At 41.7% G+C, this 23,250-nt stretch overlaps 1 protein-coding gene across 2 annotated transcripts in view; it reads left to right on the top strand.

Annotated features, from left to right (window-relative positions):
- Window positions 1-7,063, top strand: part of CLIC6 (chloride intracellular channel 6) — a 374,274-nt gene extending 367,211 nt beyond the window's left edge. For both annotated transcript variants that reach the window (XM_075263451.1, XM_075263450.1), the window contains 5 exons: window positions 1,178-1,287; window positions 1,560-1,685; window positions 2,140-2,246; window positions 3,985-4,166; window positions 6,785-7,063. In XM_075263451.1, the coding sequence (XP_075119552.1) occupies window positions 1,178-1,287; window positions 1,560-1,685; window positions 2,140-2,246; window positions 3,985-4,166; window positions 6,785-6,949 (690 nt within the window). In that variant the 3' untranslated portion in view covers window positions 6,950-7,063. The remainder of the gene's footprint in view (window positions 1-1,177; window positions 1,288-1,559; window positions 1,686-2,139; window positions 2,247-3,984; window positions 4,167-6,784) is intronic.
- The last annotated feature ends 16,187 nt before the right edge of the window (window positions 7,064-23,250 follow it).

Raw genomic sequence — 23,250 nt, forward strand, 5'->3', positions numbered from 1 at the left:
GGGCAGCTGAACACACTGATAGGACTGGATGAATATGTTGTAAATATGACCAGGGATTACCTTTGGGGCAAAGGGTAGTGCCGACCCCCCCAACCCCCCCCACCGACCATCCCGAAGACAATATGGCCATCTGTTTGGTTTTTTTTGGGGGGGGCGGACTGTCGTACTGTCCCAGGTGGTGGGTCCTGATTTCAAGAAGAGGTACATAGATTAGGATCAGTCCTGATTTTGTGAGGACATAAACAGAGTTGAATACAAAAGTGAGCCCAGAGCCATCAGCTCTATGCACCACCATTCAGAATGTGGCTGGGGAAAGGCCCACGGGTCACCCTTACCGCACCAAGACTGGTTAAACTTCTATCACGTTTCCTGATTTCCATTCATGTTGGCAGCCTGTGCATCATAAATGTATTCGCTCTGCACTCTGGTGCACTGAAGTAAGAAGTCAGAAAGGAAAAAAAGGACACCATAAAGGGGACATGATTACTACCGGTATGTGGAAGGCAAAAATTGTCAACAAGTCTTCATGGTGGTCTGGGTCGAGGCAGAGAAGGAAAGGGAAACGTAAATGCAAATTGTTGTGTCTAGTTCATCCTATGCACGGACACATGGACCACACACTTGTGCTAAAATTTGTGGATATGACTTGGACAATTTTTTTAATTCATTTGTGTGAACCCAGTGCAATAGGAAATATGCACAAGGGCTGTAATGAGTAGACAGTCCCTCTCAATATATACATTTCTGCTTCACAAAGCTACCACTAGGGGGAGCAAACTGAACATGTATCCGGCTCCCATTGAACTCAAAGATTTACAAGGAAAAATATTCCAGGAATTTATTGCAAATGACACCAAAATTCGACTTTTTGCTTACAGTATTATGCACTTTTCAACATACCCTGATAGTAATGGCTTAGATGAGATAAAAAGATAAGCCTCCATGTCAAGCGACTTGTGCCAGATATATTATTCTGTGCGCCATTTTGATGCAATTTATGCAGTTTTTTGGTAAAGGGTATGCACGCTATTCATGTAGAAATTCTGCTTCGCTTTCCTCCCCCTAGTTGCAGCTTTGTCCTGAACAATATGTAGTTTTCAGTCAATTTTTTTTGTCAAATTTTGTATAATTTGTTTTTGATAAAATCTCCTTAAATTAATTGTGGCTTTGTTTTCAGGCTGGAAGTGATGGGGAGAGTATCGGGAACTGTCCGTTTTCTCAGCGTTTATTCATGATCCTCTGGCTGAAAGGAATTATATTTAGCGTCACCACGGTGGACTTGAAGAGGTAATTTCAGCGTTACGGCCAATATATTGTCATTTATGCCAGTCTTTTGACAGCCATTACACAGACACTTACATGTGGCAGCACACACTGTGCATCCTTACAGCATTGCCCTCAGATTGCAGGACCAGCACACATAAGGTCATGTGACCATCTTTGTGCAGGTCCTTCTATAGTAGCACGTTCATAGACCTCTGCACAATGTAGTTTGTTGAATTTTGGGCAAATTTTTGGCTTTTGGTAAATCCAATAAACTGTTAATCCTGTCCCTACAGGAAACCAGCAGATCTACAGAACCTGGCGCCGGGAACGAACCCGCCATTTATGACATTTGATGGGGAGGTGAAAACCGATGTGAATAAAATTGAAGAATTCTTGGAAGAAAAACTAACCGTGCCAAAGTATATTATTATTATTATTATTATTATTATTATTATTATTATTATTATTATTATTATTTTGTGATAAATCTGACATAAAAAAGTTACATAAATGCTCTATACAGCCAAATGTATGTGAACCCCAACCATCACAAGTGTATGAGCTTGCTGGATATCCCATTCCAGAACCATGTTCATATGGATTTGGACTTTCACTCTTTTGGGAATTATTTTCACAAGACTTCAGGGCTAAACCCTACAAACAGCCCCATACTCAACAAAGACCAATGTGTTCCCTTGTAAAGTAGTTGACATGTGGACACTGTGGGAAAAGTAATGTATGAGTCAAAAAGATAGCATCTGGATGTTTAACCTGACTTGTCCACCATTACATGTGAATGTGCGTAACCTATATCATTGTACGGCACTCCATAGGATATCAAAGGTCACTTATATATTTCATATTATGTTCAAGGTATCCTAAACTTGCTGTAAAACACCCAGAATCCAACTCGGCAGGAAATGATGTGTTTGCAAAATTTTCAGCCTATATAAAAAATCCTCGGAAAGATCTTAATGAAAGTAAGTGCAAAGTTTATGGGATCTAAATACGGGGTGGTATGACTGGGCATCAGAGAGGGTAACTTGAAGCTCCAAGGCCTCATTGTAAATCTGTAACAGGACCCACAGCTATCATGTACTGCTTATAGTATGGAAGCCTTCTTATTAAGGTTGAGCCGATCTTGACTTTTCAGGATCGATTTTGAAATCGATCCTGGGTAGGGTAGTGAGAGAGTGGAATAGGCTGCCACGGGAGGTGGTGGGCGCTCCATCAATGGAAATCTTCAAGCGGAATCTGGATAAACATATAGCTGGGATGATTTAGGAAAACCTGCACTCGCAGGGGGTTGGACCCGATGGCCCTTGAGGTCCCTTCCAACTCTACCATAAGAATAAGAATCTGATTTCCGATTTTTCATTCAAATCCCAATTCCGATCCCAATGCAAGTCAATGGGATTTTTTTTACTAATCGGAGATCAGATTTTAAAAACAATCCTATTCACTATACAGCATGGAATCTAACAATTGAACGCTTTAATTGATAGAATCCACGCTGTGTAGTGATTTTTTTTAATAACTAAGTAGCCAGAGGTTGTTTTTTTTTAATCCTCTGCCTACTTAGTCCCCCCTGGTGTCCACTTACCTGCATAGATGGCTGGTCTGGTGCCTGGTGTTCTCGTTCTTCTTCGCCTCGCTGCCCCCGACTCCCAGGTTAGGAGAGTGTGTCACGTCACGTCTCTCCGCCCTGTACCCGCCCACACTCTCCTAAGCCACAAGCCCCGCATTCTTCCTAGCTCTTTAAACACTAACCTGGGAGGCGGGGGCAGTGAGGCGAAGAAGAACAAGAACACCGGGCACCGGACCAGCCATCTCTGCAGGTAAGTAGCTACTAGAGATGTTAGCTAGTCTCCCATTAGAATGAATGGACGCAGCCGGCGCGCAGGGAGTTAAGGCTGCGTGCCGGCTGCTTTCATTCATTCCTATGGAACTGCAGCGGAGCCTTCACACTGAGTATACACTCCACTCAGAATGAGCAGAGCGTATACTCAGTGTGAAGGCTAACATTGTTAGCTTTTCCCACAATGCTTGGCCAGTAGCAAAGCATTGTGGGAAATAATCACCGATCTCGATTCCACCTAAAAAGATCATGTTCAGAATTCCGATCGCGATCGTGAAATTTTCTCGATTGACGATTTTCCGAACACAATCGCTCAACCCTACTTCTTATGCATCTGATAGGTTTTTGCCCCCCTTAGGCACTAGTACAATATCTGCACCTACATCCATGTTGGGAAATATAATGGTGCAATAAGAACAGTGCAGGGTGATGCAGAATAAAGGACTGAAAATTTACGTATACAAAGGACCACCTCCACTTTGGCCCGTTCACATCAATGTCGCTTTGTGCCCCCCACACATTATAGTGGCCTTAACTGGTGTCCTTACAGCATATATAGTCCCCTCCAGGTGCCCCCACAGTATATTTAGTCCCCTCTTGGTGCCCTCACAATATTTATAGTCCCCTCATGATACCCACAGTATAATGGATCAAAACAAAAAAACAACCAATACTCACCTCACCTATTCCCCTGCTGTAAGAGTCCAACTCTCAAGCCTGAAGAATTATGAATCCAGCTCTGGAGTAGTGTCCATGACTGGAGATTCTTCCATTAGGTTCTAGCTTCTTATGACAGAGTGCTCAATACAGTGAGACACATTTATAAGACAGTAATTGTGTATTTTTCTATTGTTCTTCAGCTTTAGAGAAAAACTTGCTGAGATCCTTTAAAAAGCTGAATGACTTTCTGAATTCACCCCTGCCTGACGAGATCGATGCCTATTCCACAGAGGAGATCACCGTCTCCAACAGGAAATTTCTGGACGGGAATGAGCTCACATTGGCCGATTGTAACTTGTTACCAAAACTCCATATCATAAAGGTTTGTCCCATAGCAGATAATCTGATTGGTCGATATTGATTATATAACCTCTCCGCTCTTTCCATCTTGTCAGCTTCTTATACAAGATTGGCCCCTACCGCCCATAAATAATGTCTCTTGTAAATTAACCCTGAGATAAGGAGTAGTGGTCCAATCTCATTAATGTCAGCCATATTAACTTTTACGGAGCTATGTTATTTGTCACTGTCACCCGGAGGGTCCTCTCACTCCCTCTCTCAGCTCTAGCTGTAATTCAGTGACCGAACCCTTCCATCCCTTTTACCATTCAGTCTGTGGACTAGTGTAGATAACTACTGATATTGCAGAGGAAGTAGCTAACTTCTTGTCCAACTTGAGTATAGGCCTGGATATGACAGGGATTTGTAGGGAGAATCAAAATGCAGAGGGGGTTCGAGAGTTAGGGGTAATAAGGTTTTTAATAACATTAGAGCAGGGAAAATGGGAACCAGGCAATACCTGTTAAATGGGAGAAGATACACAGCACTGACATAGTCCTGAATCTGCGATCCTTCCAAAACTTGGTTGGTGGTGATAGCTTTAGCATTCTCTTTGCCATGACAGCCAGTGGTGCAGAGACTTTGGATAGCACCTATAGTGGGACCACCGTACATATGGAAACCTTCTTTAAGAAAAGGGCACTTGCCAAGATATGGCCACTTTTGTCAGTATGCAAATGAGCTCTTTGCAGTAATGAGGGCATTGTAGTTGCTCCAAAGAGGCAAGAGGCAATGCAATAGTTGCTCCATAGAGTTCATTTGCATGTTGCCAAAAAGTGATATCTCAGTAATGTAGACAGTGATTCACAAAGGAAAACTCTGTTTTATTCCGGTGACCCTAACCTATCTATCTACAGGGCTGGGGTGATATGCTGTATCTGGTGACACTAACCTATCTATCTGCAGGGCTGGGGTGATATGCTGGTTCTGGTGACACTAACCTATCTATCTGCAGGGCTCGGGTGATATACTGGTTCTGGTGACAGTAACCTATCTATCTGCAGGGCTGGGGTGATATGCTGGTTCTGGTGATACTAACCTATCTATCTGCAGGACTGGGGTGATATGCTGGTTCTGGTGACACTAACCTATCTATCTACAGGGCTGGGGTGATATGCTGGTTCTGGTGACACTAACCTATCTATCTGCAGGGCTGGGGGATATGCTGGTTCTGGTGACACTAACCTATCTATCTGCAGGACTGGGGTGATATGCTGGTTCTGGTGACACTAACCTATCTATCTGCAGGACTGGGGTGATATGCTGAGGTCTGGTGACAGTAACCTATCTATCTGCAGGGCTGGGGTGATATGCTGGTTCTGGTGACACTAACCTATCTATCTGCAGGGCTGGGGTGATATGCTGGTTCTGGTGACACTAACCTATCTATCTGCAGGACTGGGGTGATATGCTGAGGTCTGGTGACAGTAACCTATCTATCTGCAGGGCTGGGGTGATATGCTGGTTCTGGTGACACTGACCTATCTATCTACAGGGCTGGGGGATATGCTGGTTCTGGTGACACTAACCTATCTATCTGCAGGACTGGGGTGATATGCTGGTTCTGGTGACACTAACCTATCTATCTGCAGGACTGGGGTGATATGCTGAGGTCTGGTGACAGTAACCTATCTATCTGCAGGGCTGGGGTGATATGCTGGTTCTGGTGACACTAACCTATCTATCTGCAGGGCTGGGGGATATGCTGGTTCTGGTGACACTAACCTATCTATCTGCAGGGCTGGGGGATATGCTGGTTCTGGTGACACTAACCTATCTATCTGCAGGACTGGGGTGATATGCTGAGGTCTGGTGACAGTAACCTATCTATCTGCAGGGCTGGGGTGATATGCTGGTTCTGGTGACACTAACCTATCTATCTGCAGGGCTGGGGTGATATGCTGGTTCTGCTGACAGTAACCTATCTATCTGCAGGGCTGGGGTGATATGCTGGTTCTGGTGACAGTAACCTATCTATCTGCAGGGCTGAGGTGATATGCTGGTTCTGGTGACACTAACCTATCTATCTGCAGGGCTTAGGTGATATGCTGGTTCTGGTGACACTAACCTATCTATCTGCAGGGCTTAGGTGATATGCTGGTTCTGGTGACACAGCCCTTTAAAAAAAAAAATTCTACAATTCTTGTAATGATAAACTTAAAATGATAATGTCATATTACAGGTGTGGTCTATAGGACAGAACTTGTTCCTACTGAATTAAAAGGGTTGTACAGGCTTAGTTTTTTATGGCCTAAATACATGATAGATAGGGGACCAACACTCTACCCCCGGACTGATCATCTGTATGGACCTGCTACTGTATGGACTGGCTGCGTTCATTGTCTAGGGGTCCAGCAAGTTCACTGCAGCCCATTGACTTCAATTCATCTATTCCCTATTGATCATATATCCTGAAAACAGGCCATAAAAAATTTAAACCTGGACAACCCCTTTAAGACTACTGACTCCTTCTTGACAAAAAATGTAATCCCCCGCTCAAGTATAAAACCTGTTGAATTTTCTTAAAATTCTCCTCTAGAATCCTGGATTTCTAGTTTTTAAGAAGTCTTACTTATGTCATATTTTATGATTTTTTTTTAGGTTGTTTGCAAAAAATTCCGGAATTTCGAAATCCCAAGAGAAATGACCGGAATCTGGAGATACCTCAAAAACGCGTACACCAGGGATGAATTTATCAATACGTGTCCAGCAGATTGTGAGATTGAATTTGCCTATTTCGGTGTTGCCAAACGAATGAATTTATAAAAGAATGTTACCGATGTCCAAAAAATCTTCCATATGCAGTATTGGTTCAAAAGGGGTCATTTGTCCAGATTTCATTTACCATGTAGAAATTGGTTTCATTAGAGAGGGGCAACTTTTCCGAGTTGACCATGAATATCCCATTCATTTTACTACCCTTATGAAATTTTGCCCCAAAAATTAGCAAAAATTTTTTCTGCCTATCCTTAGTTACTGCTGTTTCCGAAAAAAGCAGGCTTTCCTGGAAACGGACAGAACTAACGCGGAACGGTCTTCTAACAATATGACAAAACAGAACAGCCCGATGGAAAATTCATAGATTTAGGTCAAGGTGACCCAAAACATAAAAAATAAAATTTAAGTGACGTGATACCTGAACCTGAAGTGCCATTAAGTGTGTTTGGGCCATACGGAGAATGACTTGAGGGATTTTTGAAAAATGTATATTTTTGGGACATCCAAACTTTACAGCTTTGTGAGATATATTTCTTTTGCCTATCTCGGCCCTTTCTTATGATGAAACTTGTGACTTGTGAGAAATATTTTTTTAAAAAGCCCCAAAATTATAAAGTCAGTGTTATGATATATAATCGACTTTAAAGGAGATATATCAGTAGGATGTGCCCAGGTGAACTGGTGTTCTGGCTGGTTGGTGTCAGTAGGGTGCCAACAAGCTACTCTTTTTTTAATCTGAGTATTGAGTATACAGGGTCAGGGAATATTGGCCCAGGTAAAGGAAAGTCATATTTGATAAGCATATCCCCATTATGTCCTCCCTTTGCACTTAAAAAGAGGGGACAGGAGATGTTCAGGCCTAAGTAGATCCTCTCCATTTTACTGTGGTGGATACAGAAACAATCCAGACTTACATAGGAATGTCTACTTTTAGTGTACTTTTAGGGTGTATGTGGCACAGGGCTGCTATAGGCCCTTGGGGGAGGCACCACTATTTGTTGGCCATGTTTGATTCCTCATGGGCGGTCTCTAGGGCTCCTCCTTCTCCTACATACAAGGAAAGGGCACAGTCTCCTCTATATATACCGGGAAATGTGGGGAAAATATGACCGACAGGCCTTCTTCTACTGACTGGGGACAAAATTGAGAATTTTGTAAAGCAACACATTATCATTATATGTACAATAACAATTGGATATTCCAGGATCATTTGTGATTTATTTTATAGGGGCCACGTGACTTCCTATTTATTTCTAGCATCATGTGATATACCTTCCACTTTTTTGGGTCCTTGTTCTCCTGTTATATCATGCTGCTTCTGAGCCTCTGAATTGATCTTTTTAATGAATGCAATTGCAGGAATTCTTGTGCATTTCACTATATATAAGGAAAACTATTTGATGTATGTTACTAAATACTGCTATATGTGTATGCCTATTTGTAGTAAATGTCATCTTCACTCTTACGTGTAGTTATGTGGTTTGTTTTATTATATATGGGACTAAAAAGTCTGATATGACAATTAAAGCAAATATCTCCTTAAAGGGGCTGTCAGGAATTACGAATGGTCATGTTAAGGGGTTATCACCAGATTCCAATGAATGACCTATAGGTAGGGTTGAGCCGATCTTGAGATTTCAGGATCAATTTTAAAATCCGATTTCCGATCATTTTCCAGCCGATCGCGATTGTGAAATTTGCTCGATCGCTGATCGGGATCCGATCTTTCCCGATCATTCAACCCTAATTGTATATTACAGTGTCGGCCAAAAGTATTGGCATCCCTGCAATTCTGTCAGATAATACTCATGTTCTTCCAGAAAATGATTGCAATCACAAATTCTTTGGTATTATCTTCATTTAATTTGTCTTCAGTGGAAAACCACAAAAAGAATTGTCAAAAAGCCAAATTGGATATAATTCCACAGCAAACATAAAAAAGGGGGTGGACAAAAGTATTGGCACTGTTTGAAAAATGATGTGATGCTTCTCTAATTTGTGTAATTAACAGCACCTGTTACCTGAGGCACCTAACAGGTGGTGGTAATAACTAAATCACACTTGCAGCCAGTTGAAATGGATTAAAATTGACTCAACCTCTGTCCTGTGTCCTTGTGTGTACCACATTGAGCATGGAGAAAAGAAAGAAGACCAAAGAACTGTCTGAGGACTTGAGAAGCAAAATTGTGAGGAAGCATGAGCAATCTCAAGGCCCAGTTTTGGAGTTTTGTGTAAAATGATCAATGATTTGACTTTTTTTTTGATTCTCTTTTGTGTTTTTTCATTGCAAGCAAAATAAATGAAGATATTAATACCAAAGAGTTTGTGATTGCAATCATTTTCTGGAAGAAACTGAGTATTATCTGACAGAATTGCAGGGGTGCCAATACTTTTGGGCAACACTGTATATATACAGTAGAGTTGAGCCGATTTTGAGATTTCAAAATCCAATTTCCGATCATTTTCCAGCCGATCGCTCAACCCTACCTATAGGTGATCAATATGTGAACCATGGACGTCCTACTGCTGTGACCCCCACTAATTCTAAAAAGGGAGGTCCTGTGTATTCAGTCTGAATGAAGCAATGGTCGAGCATGTCACTTCTTCTCTATTCAAACACTATGGTACAGCTGGGAATGTCTGAGCTCTGTACATATCTTTCTTTGGCAGTCCCGTAGACTCTGAATGGAACGCAGTGATCATACTTGACTACCCTTCCATACAGGATATCCGCTCTTGCAGTCAATGGGGGTCCCTACCATGCAGGCATTTATCCATCCTGTGGCTAGGACGTACTTGGCCTATGAAATACTGACCATATTTTTAGACTGAAGCCAGGACCCAAACCCCAAGCCTCATAATAGATTGGTTGTTACGGGCAGCAGAGACCATTTCATAAGTCTCCTCCACTGGGCCTAACTTTCCTTGGACTCCATTTTGTGACCCAAACATTAAACAGACACTTGTACAATTGTTTTCATCGAACACATTTTACTAAATAGCCAAAAGTGATAAAACATTGGCCACGTCAGGTACTACAGTAGTATTTGCCCACAGAGGTTGTCAAAAGTCATTGTCTATCCCATACATATTCATAAAATGAATGGACAAATGTCAGAAGTTATTATGTTGGGATTATATGTATTTTTTATATCGGATTTGCCAATTTTTGCAGAAAATCTTTTAAATAAAAAAAAAAGTTTTTCTAGTTTTTAGGTATTAAAGTTACCAAGAATATGGGAACTCCTGGAGCCAAACCATGACCACCCAGTTACCGTGGAGCAATGTATGGTGGTGGTATTAGTTATATGTTAGGATCCGTATACCAGTATTGTGTATGCACTTTAGGGGAATATTATTTGGATATTAATTATAGTTTGGACTTTGTATGGTGGTTCGTTGCCTATTGTCCTGAGTTTACCAAATTTTCAGAAAGACTCCCAGCAAATTTGGGGACGTCCAGACTTAAGAGGAAAAATAGCAAAGTCAGGAATGTCTAGAGCGGGTGTAGAACAAAATAAATGGCGTACTCCCCTATCCCCGGCCTCTATTGTACAGTCCCGATTTGCAAAAGTTGAGAGGCTCACATGACTAGGATTGGGCAGATCTTTAGATTTCAGGATCGATTTTAAAATCCGATTTCCGATCATTTTCCAGCCGATCGCGATCGTGAAATTTGCTTGATCGCCGATCGGGATCCGATCTTTCCTGATCCCGATCTCTCAACCCTAGTAAATGCTTCTCTATGGGAAAAGTCACTTTTAGGGTTGAGCCGATCTTGAGATTTCAAAATCCGATTTCCGATCATTTTCCAGCCGACCCTGATCCCGATCATGAAATTTGATCCCGATCAGGATCCGATCTTTTCCAAACCTGATTGCTCAACCCTACAGATGACCAATTGGTGGTCGCTGGTAAGGAATTGGTGACAGTTCATGAGTGGTCATGTGAGCCTCTCTGCTTCCAACCTGGTGCCTCCTTGCACAGGAGGGTAAGGGGACTGGAGCCATGCAATGAAAAGATGACATGTGACTTTTTTGATTTACATCCACTTCCTCCTCCTTGAAGTTTTATAATTCCTGGAAAACCCCTTTAAACTGTGGATGTGGTTTAGGAAATCCTGCCTCAAAGTAGGCTGACCTTCTCAGTTGAGGGGCGGCCCAGGTATGGGACTTAAACATCCCTATTTTAACAAGGTAAAAATTCTATGTATAGTGGTATCATGTGGGTTACATATGGCAGTATAGTAACTAAGATGAGCAAACACTATTCGAAACTACCGTTTCGAATAGCACGCTCCCATAGGAATGAATGCAAACTTTACTAGCGGCCGGCCGCTTAACCCCCTGCATGCCGGCTGTGTCCATTCATTCCTATGGGTGCGTGCTATTCGAAACGGCAGTTTCGAATAGTGTTCACTCATCTCTAATAGTAACATGTTTTCATATTTTATACACCAATATTTTGTGTCATAGAATGGTATATTCCATCCATAAATTGGAAGTCTATTATAACTTCTCTTAGCCATGCCAATATTTTCAGATGTGGCAAAAAAAACATAATAAAAATGCAAGTATTTCTTGTTTTGTATAGTTAAATGTCTTTTTGAGCATGATTTACACATTGGATCTGTAGCCTGCAGTTCTCCAACTGTTTTGAAACTACAAGTCCCAGCATGCCTTGACTATGTACAACTTTATTGGTATGCTGGGATTCTACACCGGCTCTAGAGGCCCAGGGTCCAGACCACTGGTTTGTTTCACTTAGTTCACTTTTTCTTAACATATTAAATGCTGGACCAGAATAAGAGTGTTCCTTGTCACTAGTTTTTCTAAAAGTGTTTTTCGCGGTGGAAGTTTCATTGTTGTTCAGGTCGATTTGCGTCATTGCGGTGCGTGAGCGTCTCCGTCACTTGTTTTGAATACAGTATTTCCAGAAGCAAGCTGTAAGAGAGGACAGGCATATAATCAGGTTACATGTTATGTCACATCAAGTAATCCTAAAATGTTAGGAAAATAATACCACCATACAATGCATAAATTATACCGCCATATACAGTATCGGACTAAGGTTTCTTGGGTCCAGCAGATAAAATAATTCTGGAGCCCGATTCTCCTAATACCCTTCAAATTTGGTTGTCTCCAGTGGGACCATTACTGTGTAATACTTGGGCACCACTAGAGGATCCTCTGGTACTTTGGGGGCCGGTCTAATACTGTCCATATAGTATCTAAGGGCAGGTTCACATCTACGCCCATCTCCGATTTAGCTAATCCAGCCGGTTTCTGTCTTCTGCCCTGTGAAACTGGACAGGAGACAGAAACATGATGGCCAGCTTCCAAACCCATTCACTTGCATGGGTTTGCAGAGGCGACCACTAGAGATGAGCATGTACTATTTCAAACGGCCATTTCGAATAAGACGCACCCATAGGAATGAATGGAAGTGGCCGGCACGCAGACTTTGCCGGTGGCCGGCCGCTTAACCCCCTGTGTGCCAGCTACGTTCATTCATTTCTATGGGTGCATGCTATTCGAAACTATTCAAGTGAATGAGTTTGAAAGCTGACCACTGGTTTCCGTTTTCTGTCCAGTTTCACGGGGCAGAAGATGGAAACTGGCCGGATTGGCTAAACCGGAGACTGGGCGCAGATGTGAACCCACCCTAACTAGTATTGCCTAATATTGTATAGATCCGCCTTGTGCCACCATAACAACTGGGAGTCCTGTGGAAACTGCCACAAGACAATATACATATCCTTTAAGTAATAAAAGCATTAAAACATATATGCAAATCTTACTGAACGTGCACCATGGGCGGGGATGCACAATGTGACGTCAACTTCAGGCACGCCTGCCTCTTCTGTCTTCTTGTAGTAACGCCCTCTGGTTCCGTGTCTTCTTCCGGCTTCTTCTCTTCAAATCCCGCGCCTGCGTAGTAGCGCTTCCCTCAGGATCGCTACTGCGCAAGCTCATTCGCGAACTGCCATTAAGTAAAATGGTGAGTGAGCCTGCGCAGTAGCGCTCTGGAGGGAAGCGCTACTACGCAGGCGCGGAATTTGAAGAGAAGAAGCCGGAAGAAGACACGGAACCAGAGGGCGTTACTACAAGAAGACAGAAGAGGCAGGCGTGCCCGAAGCTGACGTCGCATCGTTCATCCCCGCCCATGGTGCACGTTCGGTAAGATTTGCATATATGTTTTAATGCTTTTATTTAAAAACAGGACGGGGGTTTAATATAACATTTACGGTGCCTGAATAGTCTTTTTAAAGGCTATTCACGCATATGTTGTGCTCTATTAGCAGAATTTTGCTGATAGAGCCCCTTTAATTAAAAAAATATTGCTCTTTTCTGCCTGAAAAAAAAAAGTCTCCTGCCACTAGGTGTCTCTCTTCTAGCTAATTTGCTGTTAAGTCCCTGTTACTAAGGAAGTCCGTCCACAGATACCATTAAAGGCAAGTTGAGTTTTCAGTGAGTGGACAAAGGAGGGTATGGTCTTATCATACAGTGAATGCAGAGGGGAGAGGCTTTTTTCCTCACAGCCTCCACACATTTTGCAAACTGTGTTCTGTGTACGCTGTATTGGCAGCATTCTGCAATATCTCACAGCAAACAATGTAAGAAGTTTGTTCAATGACAAGGAAGTGGTCATATCACAGTAACATTGAGCCAGGACTCAAGACTTCCCAGCAGAACATTGCTCAAGATTTTATACTACCTCCTGGATTGTTTCCTTCTGTAGTGCACCCTCATGCCACCCCAGAAGATTGACACCCACCCCGACCTTCCACATGTAGCATGTAATTCATCAGACCAGGTCACCTTCTTCTTCCATTACTCCAAGGTCCAGCTCTGATACTCATGTGCCCATTGTAGTTGCTTTTTGCAGTAAATTGGGGTCTCTATGGGCGCTGTGACCAGTCTGCAGCTATGCAAGATGTGAGGACCTGTGTGTTACAGTATTGCAGTAACTCTGGGTTTGACCATATAGGCAAATTTTTGCTCCACAAGTGCATTAGACCATTTCACCATGGGTGGCTCAGAGGCCTAAAATGTTCTGATAATGGGCGTTCAAATGTTGTGGGATGTGTAAAAACCCCAAAAGTTGCATTTACATAAAACCAGTACTGTTTTTTCTTTCTTTCACAAGTTGTCGATCGACTGATTCCAGCACAGTTGGAATATTTTCTCTAGCCCCCACCGTTGCTGAGCAGTCAATGCTGACCTTTTTGGCACCCAATACACTAATTAGGCTTTCTACTGTCAGTTGGGAGGTCCTAGACTGCTACACCAACCCACGACCTAATTAGCATATCGGGTGCTGAAAATAATAGCATGGATTGCTCAGGAATGGTGAGGGCTAGAATAAAAATTCCAACTGAGCTGGAATCAGTGAAGTGGCGCCTATTTGTGGATGTGGTGAAAACTTATCTTTTAAGTATATTACACCACAACACATGGGTCAAAAAAGGTCCTATGTAACGGTACAGAGACTTATTAGATCATGCATGCTCTGCTAACAATTCTAGCTAAGGAATATGCAAATAAGACCTCATTGGTGGGGAAGAGGTGGTGCTAAGAGCAAGCTCCTCTCTTTCACCAATGCGATCTTATTTGCAAATTCCTTACCCACAACAAATGAAAACATCCAAATCTATAATAAAACTTTCAGTCTGTTTTTTACCTCGTTTCTTGCTTTTCCTGGGTAAATTCTGAGAAATTTTCCTAAAGTGCTTCCCCCTCATGGGGGTATTGTCTGCTAGTTCTTCGGTATGATCTACGGACTCTTCTAGATGGAACTGAGGGTTTGGATGCTCCTCTCGTGCTTCATCCTGTATAACAGAAGAACTGTTAAAGAGGAACTCTAGAGAACAACAGTATAGATGTTAGCCAGTCTCAGGATTATCAGGAATGGGGCATATTTCCAAATCCGGAGATCTGGAGTCCCATGCCTGATCTGTATACAGTACATCCTACATAGATGTGTAAATACTGTATGTAGGTTTGGATAAAATAGACCTGTTTCCCAAAAATATTCAAGAACCCACTTCATCAATATTCAGCATGAAAAGTGGCTACAAAGGGATTTCCCTCTGGAGGACCCACCATTTGTGTGTATTAGACAGATGGGCCATTGATTTCTATGGGAATGTGTAATACTTCATTTGCCCTGCGGTGGTGCTGCATGGAAACTGAGCACTTACAACAGCACACTCTTAAGCTCTGCTCACATAATGCCCCTTGGGGACATGTCAGAAGGTGAAATGTTCCAGCTACACCCCTTTCTCACGTCACATATAATATGACCAAAAGAAGATAACAGAAGGATTATTTGTCTCATGTTACTTACCAATCTGTTCTTTTTCCCAAATAATTTGTTGGCTAAAATGAAACATAAAAACCTCACGTTAAAATGGTAAAATTATACAGCGCCACCCTTGTACATAGGTTGTGTCTGGTATTACAGCCCTACCTTAGTCTTATGAATGGGACCAAATAAATCAATAACACAAAAATAATAATGTATTATAATCGCTACAAAAACATGGGAACCCAAAATCTAACGATAAAAAAATTAATATTACCCAATGAATAATAATAATAATAATAATTATTATTATTATTCCCCAAAAAACTCTAATTAATAAGTAACTTAAAAATTATAAATTAATCTTTATTAATTCAATTGTAAAAAAATATTAAAATAATAAAATATAAAATACAATTAAAATAATATAATATGTAATTTATATAGAAGTACAAGAAATATTCAACTAATCCCAAATACGACATCCAATAACCATAAATAAACCCAACATAGGTACAAATATCCCCAGCAAAATGACATAATTCATAGAAAAATACCAAAAATACGACTGCAGAGGTGGCCACTAAAATGGTTACAGAAAATCTATAAATCTCAGAAAATTTTTCAATTATATATAACCCCCTTTGAGTAACGGTAATACGAAGATGTTACCGCAAAGTGTGATTGTCCTAGTTTCACCCGGGAACCTAAAAACTACATTTAACCCCCTGAAAAGTGACCAGTCCATCTGCTGACAGCTCCTGTGTGCTGGGACAATAGAAGCTGCTAATGTCCTTTTTACTGTCCCCCATGTTTACATTTTTGAGATAACATTTAGTCGCCCTATTCAGGCTTCGGCAGAATTCTAGGACTCTCCGTGTACACATATTCACATTCCTCTTATTTACTGATTCAGTATCTGGGCAGTGAGGCATCCAGAGCCAACGGTGACACCAGAGGCGCGACTATCCCTGGCGTATACGGTCACCTCCGGGGAGAAGGACGCACAGCCATCGTGCAGAAACCTGTCACTGAGGCCTAGTGAAGGCACAAGGTTTTTAGTTTTGATACCTCACTCTATGGCAGTGCACACATGTCATATTTTGGAGCTGCCCAACCTCAGCAGATATATATGTGAGTATCACCAGAACCAGTATATCACCCCAGCGCTGCAGATAGATAGGTTAGTGTCACCAGAACAAGGATGTCACCCCAGCCCTGCAGATAGATAGGTTAGTGTCACCAGAACCAGCATATCACCCCAGCCCTGCAGATAGATAGGTTACTGTCACCAGAACCAGCATATCACCCCAGTCCTGCAGATAGATAGGTTAGTGTCACCAGAACCAGCATATCACTCCAGCCCTGCAGATAGATAGGTTACTGTCACCAGAACCAGCATATCACCCCAGCCCTGCAGATAGATAGGTTAGTGTCACCAGAACCAGCATATCACTCCAGCCCTGCAGATAGATAGGTTAGTGTCACCAGAACCAGCATATCACCCCAGTCCTGCAGATAGATAGGTTAGTGTCACCAGACCCAGCATATCACCCCAGCCCTGCAGATAGATAGGTTAGTGTCACCAGAACCAGCATATCACCCCAGCCCTGCAGATAGATAGGTTAGTGTCACCAGACCCAGCATATCACCCCAGCCCTGCAGATAGATAGGTTAGTGTCACCAGACCCAGCATATCACCCCAGCCCTGCAGATACATAGGTTAGTGTCACCAGTACCAGCATATCACCCCAGCCCTGCAGATAGATAGGTTAGTGTCACTAGAACCAGCATATCACCCCAGCCCTGCAGATAGATAGGTTACTGTCACCAGACCCAGCATATCACCCCAGCCCTGCAGATAGATAGGTTAGTGTCACCAGACCCAGCATATCACCCCAGCCCTGCAGATACATAGGTTAGTGTCATCAGTACCAGCATATCACCCCAGCCCTGCAGATAGATAGGTTAGTGTCACTAGAACCAGCATATCACCCCAGCCCTGCAGATAGATAGGTTACTGTCACCAGACCCAGCATATCACCCCAGCCCTGCAGATAGATAGGTTAGTGTCACCAGACCCAGCATATCACCCCAGCCCTGCAGATACATAGGTTAGTGTCATCAGTACCAGCATATCACCCCAGCCCTGCAGATAGATAGGTTAGTGTCACTAGAACCAGCATATCACCCCAGCCCTGCAGATAGATAGGTTAGTGTCACCTGAATCACATGATGTTTTCCCCTTGTGAATTGCTGCCTCCATTGCTGAGATATCGCTGTTTTTGTCAATGTGCAAATGAGTTCTTTGGAGCAATGAAGACTTCCCTCTTTGGAGCAATAGCAATGCCCTCATTGCTCCAAAGAGCTCATTTGCATATTGACAAAAACAGCGATATCTCAGCAACTGAAGCACTGATTCACAAGGTACAAACACCATATGATTCAGGTGACACTAACCTATCTACCTACCAGACTGGATTGATATCTTGGATTGTGGGTACAGACTCCCTTTAAGGAACTGTACTCCCTTAAAGTGGTTGTACCAAGTTTTAAAGTTACATAGGATAGGGGATAACATCATGAATGCTGAGGTTCCGACCTTTGGGATCCCCACAGATCCCAGGAAAAGGGCTCCAGTTCTCCCATCCAGATGGACCAGCAGGCCGAGCATTGAATCTGTGTGCCATTCATTCTGTATGGGAGCGCCTGAGCTAGGTAAGTGATGTACTTGGCTATCTCCAATAATCCCACAGAGAACGACTGAGCAGCACACAGTGGAGTGTACAGTACAGTATTACATGTGTATTTGGGACATAACTTTTTGGAATGTAACTTTTTAGATTTACCTCTTATTGCTGTGATCTTTGCAGCAAACCTGGAACTGGCAATTTTTTCTGCTTTGTCCAATAAGGCTAGAAATGCCATCACGCCGTCCTTATTCTCTGCTGCGAGATCTTCTCGTTGGATCTGTTCGGTTTCTTCTAAGAAATGAGAATACCGCATAAGTATACACTATATACGGACAATGAAACGTGGAGTGTGAACGTGACTGCTACAAGTAGTGACAAGTGACTAGCGCCGGCTGTCCGTTGTTCTGTTCCACTGGAGGACTAGAACAACAGGCAAGTGGACCACTATAAAAAAAACATTCACCTACAGAGTCCAACAGACCCCATTGACTTTAACGGGGTCGACTGAGTGTCCTTAGTGTCTAAGGATTTGTATTTAGTCTGAAGCCATACGTAGCGAAACACAGCTAAAACACGTTTTCTTTTTCAGAAACACCCCAGTATTTTTTAACTTTCAATTTTTTTTCTCCGCAACGTCTGGGCGAGATTAACCAAAATCTCATTCAATTTGCTGGTACTGTAAGGGTAAGTTCACACGGAGTAAAATGGAGTGTAATTTGGAGTGTAATTTTTATACGTGTAAAAAATTTACACGTGTATTTTGGGGTGTTTTTTTTTACACGTGGCGTTTCAGTAGCGTTTACTGAGTGTTTTTTGGAGCATTTACACGTGTAAAAAAACGCTTCAGTAAACGCTCCAAAAAACACTCCGTAAACGCTACTGAAACTCCACGTGTAAAAAAAAAACACTCCAAAATACACGTGTAAATTTTTTACACGTGTAAAAATTACACTCCAAATTACACTCCATTTTACTCCGTGTGAACTTACCCTAAAACTCGACATTTTTTCCTGCTGCATTTTTGCAGGATGGGGCCTTCGTTTAAAGGGGTTGTCCGTGATATTTTATTATTCAGGCAGGAAAGAGCTGAAAGTGAAAATTTAAAAAAAAATACTCACCTCTCCCTGGTGCTCTCGTGTCCCAGGTCACTCTCCACTCCCTTTGGTGTCCCTTGGAACTTTTCCTCGCACAAGTGACCATTGAGGTCAGGGAAAGGAAATGGGATGTCATCTGTGATGTCTACAAGTGATGTCCTGTGTCCTTTCCTTAGGCCACTGCTTGGTCACAGCGGTCACATGTGGTTCTGCCAGAAAAGCCCCGTGGCGCCATAGGGATCAGACAGTGGCCTCGCACAATGGAGCACTGGGGAGAGGTGAGTATTTTTTTCACCTTCCTTTCCACAATACTATAATGTTGTGGAAAACCCCTTTAAACGTTGTAAAAATTTTGTATTGAAAATTTTTTTGTCACCTATATTAGGCTTAGATTTAGGAGTAAGTTCACCTTTATTCTTCTAACACATATATACACATATATAATGAAACTTGTCTCAGCGAAAGCAAAAATCTGTCCAAATTATTTTGACAAAAGCTGTGCAAAAATTTTTATTGGAAGAATCCAATACTGAGGCTTTCTAATGGGCAGTCCCATTATATACAGTTACGGTGTATCCTATGGATATGTCCTATAGGTCTGTCCCACCCTCAGTGACCCCTGTCCGGTCCCTGTCCCTGTCCGGTCCTGTCCGGTGGCCGCCGCTGCTGGGTCCAGACAGAGGATGAATGGAGAGTGGCCATGCGTGTGCACAGCTCGCTCCATTCACTTCTATGAGAGCTATGAAGACGGATGGACACACTTGTACAATGGAAAACCACAAGTATGATGACATCACATATATATATATATATATATATATATATATATATATATATATATATATATATGGTCTGTAATGATAGCACAGTAAGGATAATTCAGACATAAAAAGTCAAAAACATAAATGATAATAACAACTAAAAAGAGAAAACAGAATTCTCAAATAAAAAGTTGATAAAAAATAACTTAAGATGAAATTGCAAAATTCTGAGATAAAAACTCTATAAAATACATTCTAATAAAAATTGTAAATAAATTTCAGAATTCTGAGATACATTAAAGGTCGATAATATAAAATGGCAAATGAAATGAAATTGCAGAATTCTGAGGTATAACATAGATAATATAAATCATAATGAAACTTAAAAGGAAATTGCAGAATTCTGAGGTAAATAGCCGATAACATACATTCTTCTAACACTTGAAAGAAAATTGCCGAATTCTGAGATAAAAAGTTGATTACTTATATCATGAAAACAATTAAAATGAAATTAAAGAATTCGAGGTACAAAATTGATAATATAAATCATTTACCTTGTACCATATAAAATAGGGGTATATTTTATGTGGCAGAAATGATAAAAAGGATAAAAAGTTTCAAATAAATGTTACGAAATAAAAACAAAAACAAAAAACTTTATTTCGGAATTTTAACTTTTTTTTTTTTTTTTTTTGGGGGGGGGGGATTGAAAAAGTCCCAGGTAGATAGATAGGAGATAGATAGAGAGATAGATAATAGATAGATAGATAGATAGATAGATAGATAGATAGATAGGAGATAGATAGATAGATAGATAGATAGATAGATAGATAGATAGATAGGAGATAGATAGATAGATAGATAGATAGATAGATAGATAGATAGGAGATAGATAGATAGATATTAGATAGATAGATAGATAGATAGATAGATAGACAGATGATAGTTAGATAGATAGATAGATAGATAGATAGGATATAGATAGATAGATAGATAGATAGATAGATAGATAGATAGGAGATAGATAGATAGATAGATAGATAGATATTAGATTAGATAGATATTAGATAGATAGATAGATAGATAGATAGATAGAAGATAGATAGATAGATAGATAGATGATAGATGGATAGATAGATAGATAGATAGATAGATAGATAGATAGATAGATAGATAGGAGATAGATAGATAGATAGATAGATAGATAGATAGATAGATAGGAGATAGATAGATAGATAGGAGATAGATAGATAGATAGATAGATAGATAGATAGATAGATAGATATTAGATAGATAGACAGTACATGGCCTAGCTCATACCGGTATAACACTATATATAATGTACCTTCTCTGAGCTGCAGCATTTCGTCCCCTAGCGCGGAGCATTTTACCACTTGTGTGGTGGAGAAGAGAGCCGTCGCAATGATACTAACAATCACTAAGTTGTCCATCTTTCCTCTCTAATTCCAATGAGCGCCTTTAGGTAAGGCTTGTCAAGTGGTTGCGGGTTCTCTGGCCCTATGTCAGAAGATGGGACTCTTATAAACCCGGGGGCCCCCCCTACAGTGACCAAGACCCCAATCAAATTCCACTTTACTAAGTCACAGTGGTGACACTTGGTGACCAGTCCTTGGCTATTTTGTGTGGTTTGCATTGTGTCTTTGCGCTGGTAATAGGAGCGCCAACGTCAGAGGCCTTTTCTCTGCCTGTGCAAACACATTAAATGTGTGTTATCATTGCTTGTACAGGGTCCCCCAGATGTGTGCACAAACCCTGCACAGGACTCTCTGCCGCAGCTATCTGGATGGCACAAAATATCTCAAGATGTCTATTGTCTCCCAAGTGTATGTTAATAAGGGGCTAATGACAGAAGACATTGCAGACATGCCAGTGACGGCAGCAGTTGGCATAGTAAATGTCCGGCCGAACACAAGATATTTGATGAATGGGACCGGCCGCCATTAACACATTATTTCATGTCGTTTTCTAAAGATGATACATGAGAGAAGACTTCCCTAGAAAATAAAAAATAATAATACAAAAATAAATGTGTACAATGCAAAAATTGTCATGAAGCTTACTAGAAGTGATGCAGATCCTTTGGGTTGTGACCAATTTGACTTTGGGCCCGAACCAAGAGAAGATTCTAAGGGATGGACCCATAAACCTCTGTACAAAGTTCTGGACTTGACTGGAGGAAATTCTCATTTCACTTCCCTCAGGACTAATCTCTGTAACAGTTGGCGTGAACTTGTTAGATATCACCAAGCAATGACATAGGTCAGGGCTGGTGGAGTACGTTCACAACGAAAGACAGGTAGGGGTTACATCTGTTGGACTTCTGGCACTGCAGCAGATAGGTGGAAATAGATGGTAGACGTGGTCGTAAACAAGCTGGATCAATAACAGAAGAACACCTTAGCACAGGTTCTTGCAGACAAGCCAGTGATGGCAGCATTTGGCTTGGCAAATGTCCAACCTAACACAAGGTATTAGATAAATGGGACCTGTGGCCATTAAGAGATTATTTCATGTTATATTTTTTAAGATGAAACAGAGAAGAAGACTTTGGGCCATAACCAGGAGTGGAGTCTAAACCTCTATACAAAGATCTGGACTTGTATGCAGGACATCTCCAGGCCGCTGACCTCAGGAGTAGTCTTCACAAGAGCTGATGTGGAACTTGGCAGATGGTACAGGTGATACTAGGTGATGGTACCATGTGGACAGGCAGAAGTGTTAGTTACATGGACATAGGTCAGGGCTGGTGGAGCACGTTCTCAATTAGAGATAGGCCAGGGTCAGGGTTGGTGATGTGCTGGCACTATAGAAGATCGGTGGAAGATTTTGTCTTTGGGTCAGCACTAGGAGTGAAGTCTATGTTGCCTGAAGGAAATCTCCTGGTTGTTTCACTCAGGTGTAGTCTCAGCAACATCGGACATGAAACTTGGTAGTTGACAGCAGGTAATGGTACCTTGTTAGAAGACAGAATACATCATCAGAAGGACATAGGTCATAGACTGGTGGAGTATGTTCACATCCATACAAAGATCTGGACTTGTCTCCAGGTCACTTTCCTCAGGAGCAGTCTCTACAATAGCTGATGGGAAACTTAGCAGATGTCAACAGGTGATGGTATTATATGGCCAAGCAGAAGTTGTCATTGTTACATGGGCATAGGTTAGGGCTGGTAGAGTACATTCACAATAAAAGACAGGGTTGGCAGAGTTCTGGCACTACAATAGATTGGCAGAAGGTTAAGGCTGGAAGCAAGATGGTAGGCCTAGCCAGACACAAGCTGGGTCAATATCAGGACAGGACACCTCCAACTTAACAAAAGGTATTTGCTGAATAGGACCTGCCGCCATTAAAAGATTATTTGTTGTCATTTTTTAAGACGAAACGGAAATGGAGCTAATAATAAAAAAATCTAATACAAAGAAATAGAATACAATGTGAAATGGTCAATTGACACGCAACTCACTGGAGATGTT

Source organism: Leptodactylus fuscus, chromosome 2, assembly GCF_031893055.1.
Source record: "Leptodactylus fuscus isolate aLepFus1 chromosome 2, aLepFus1.hap2, whole genome shotgun sequence".
Taxonomy (NCBI): Eukaryota; Metazoa; Chordata; class Amphibia; order Anura; family Leptodactylidae; genus Leptodactylus; species Leptodactylus fuscus.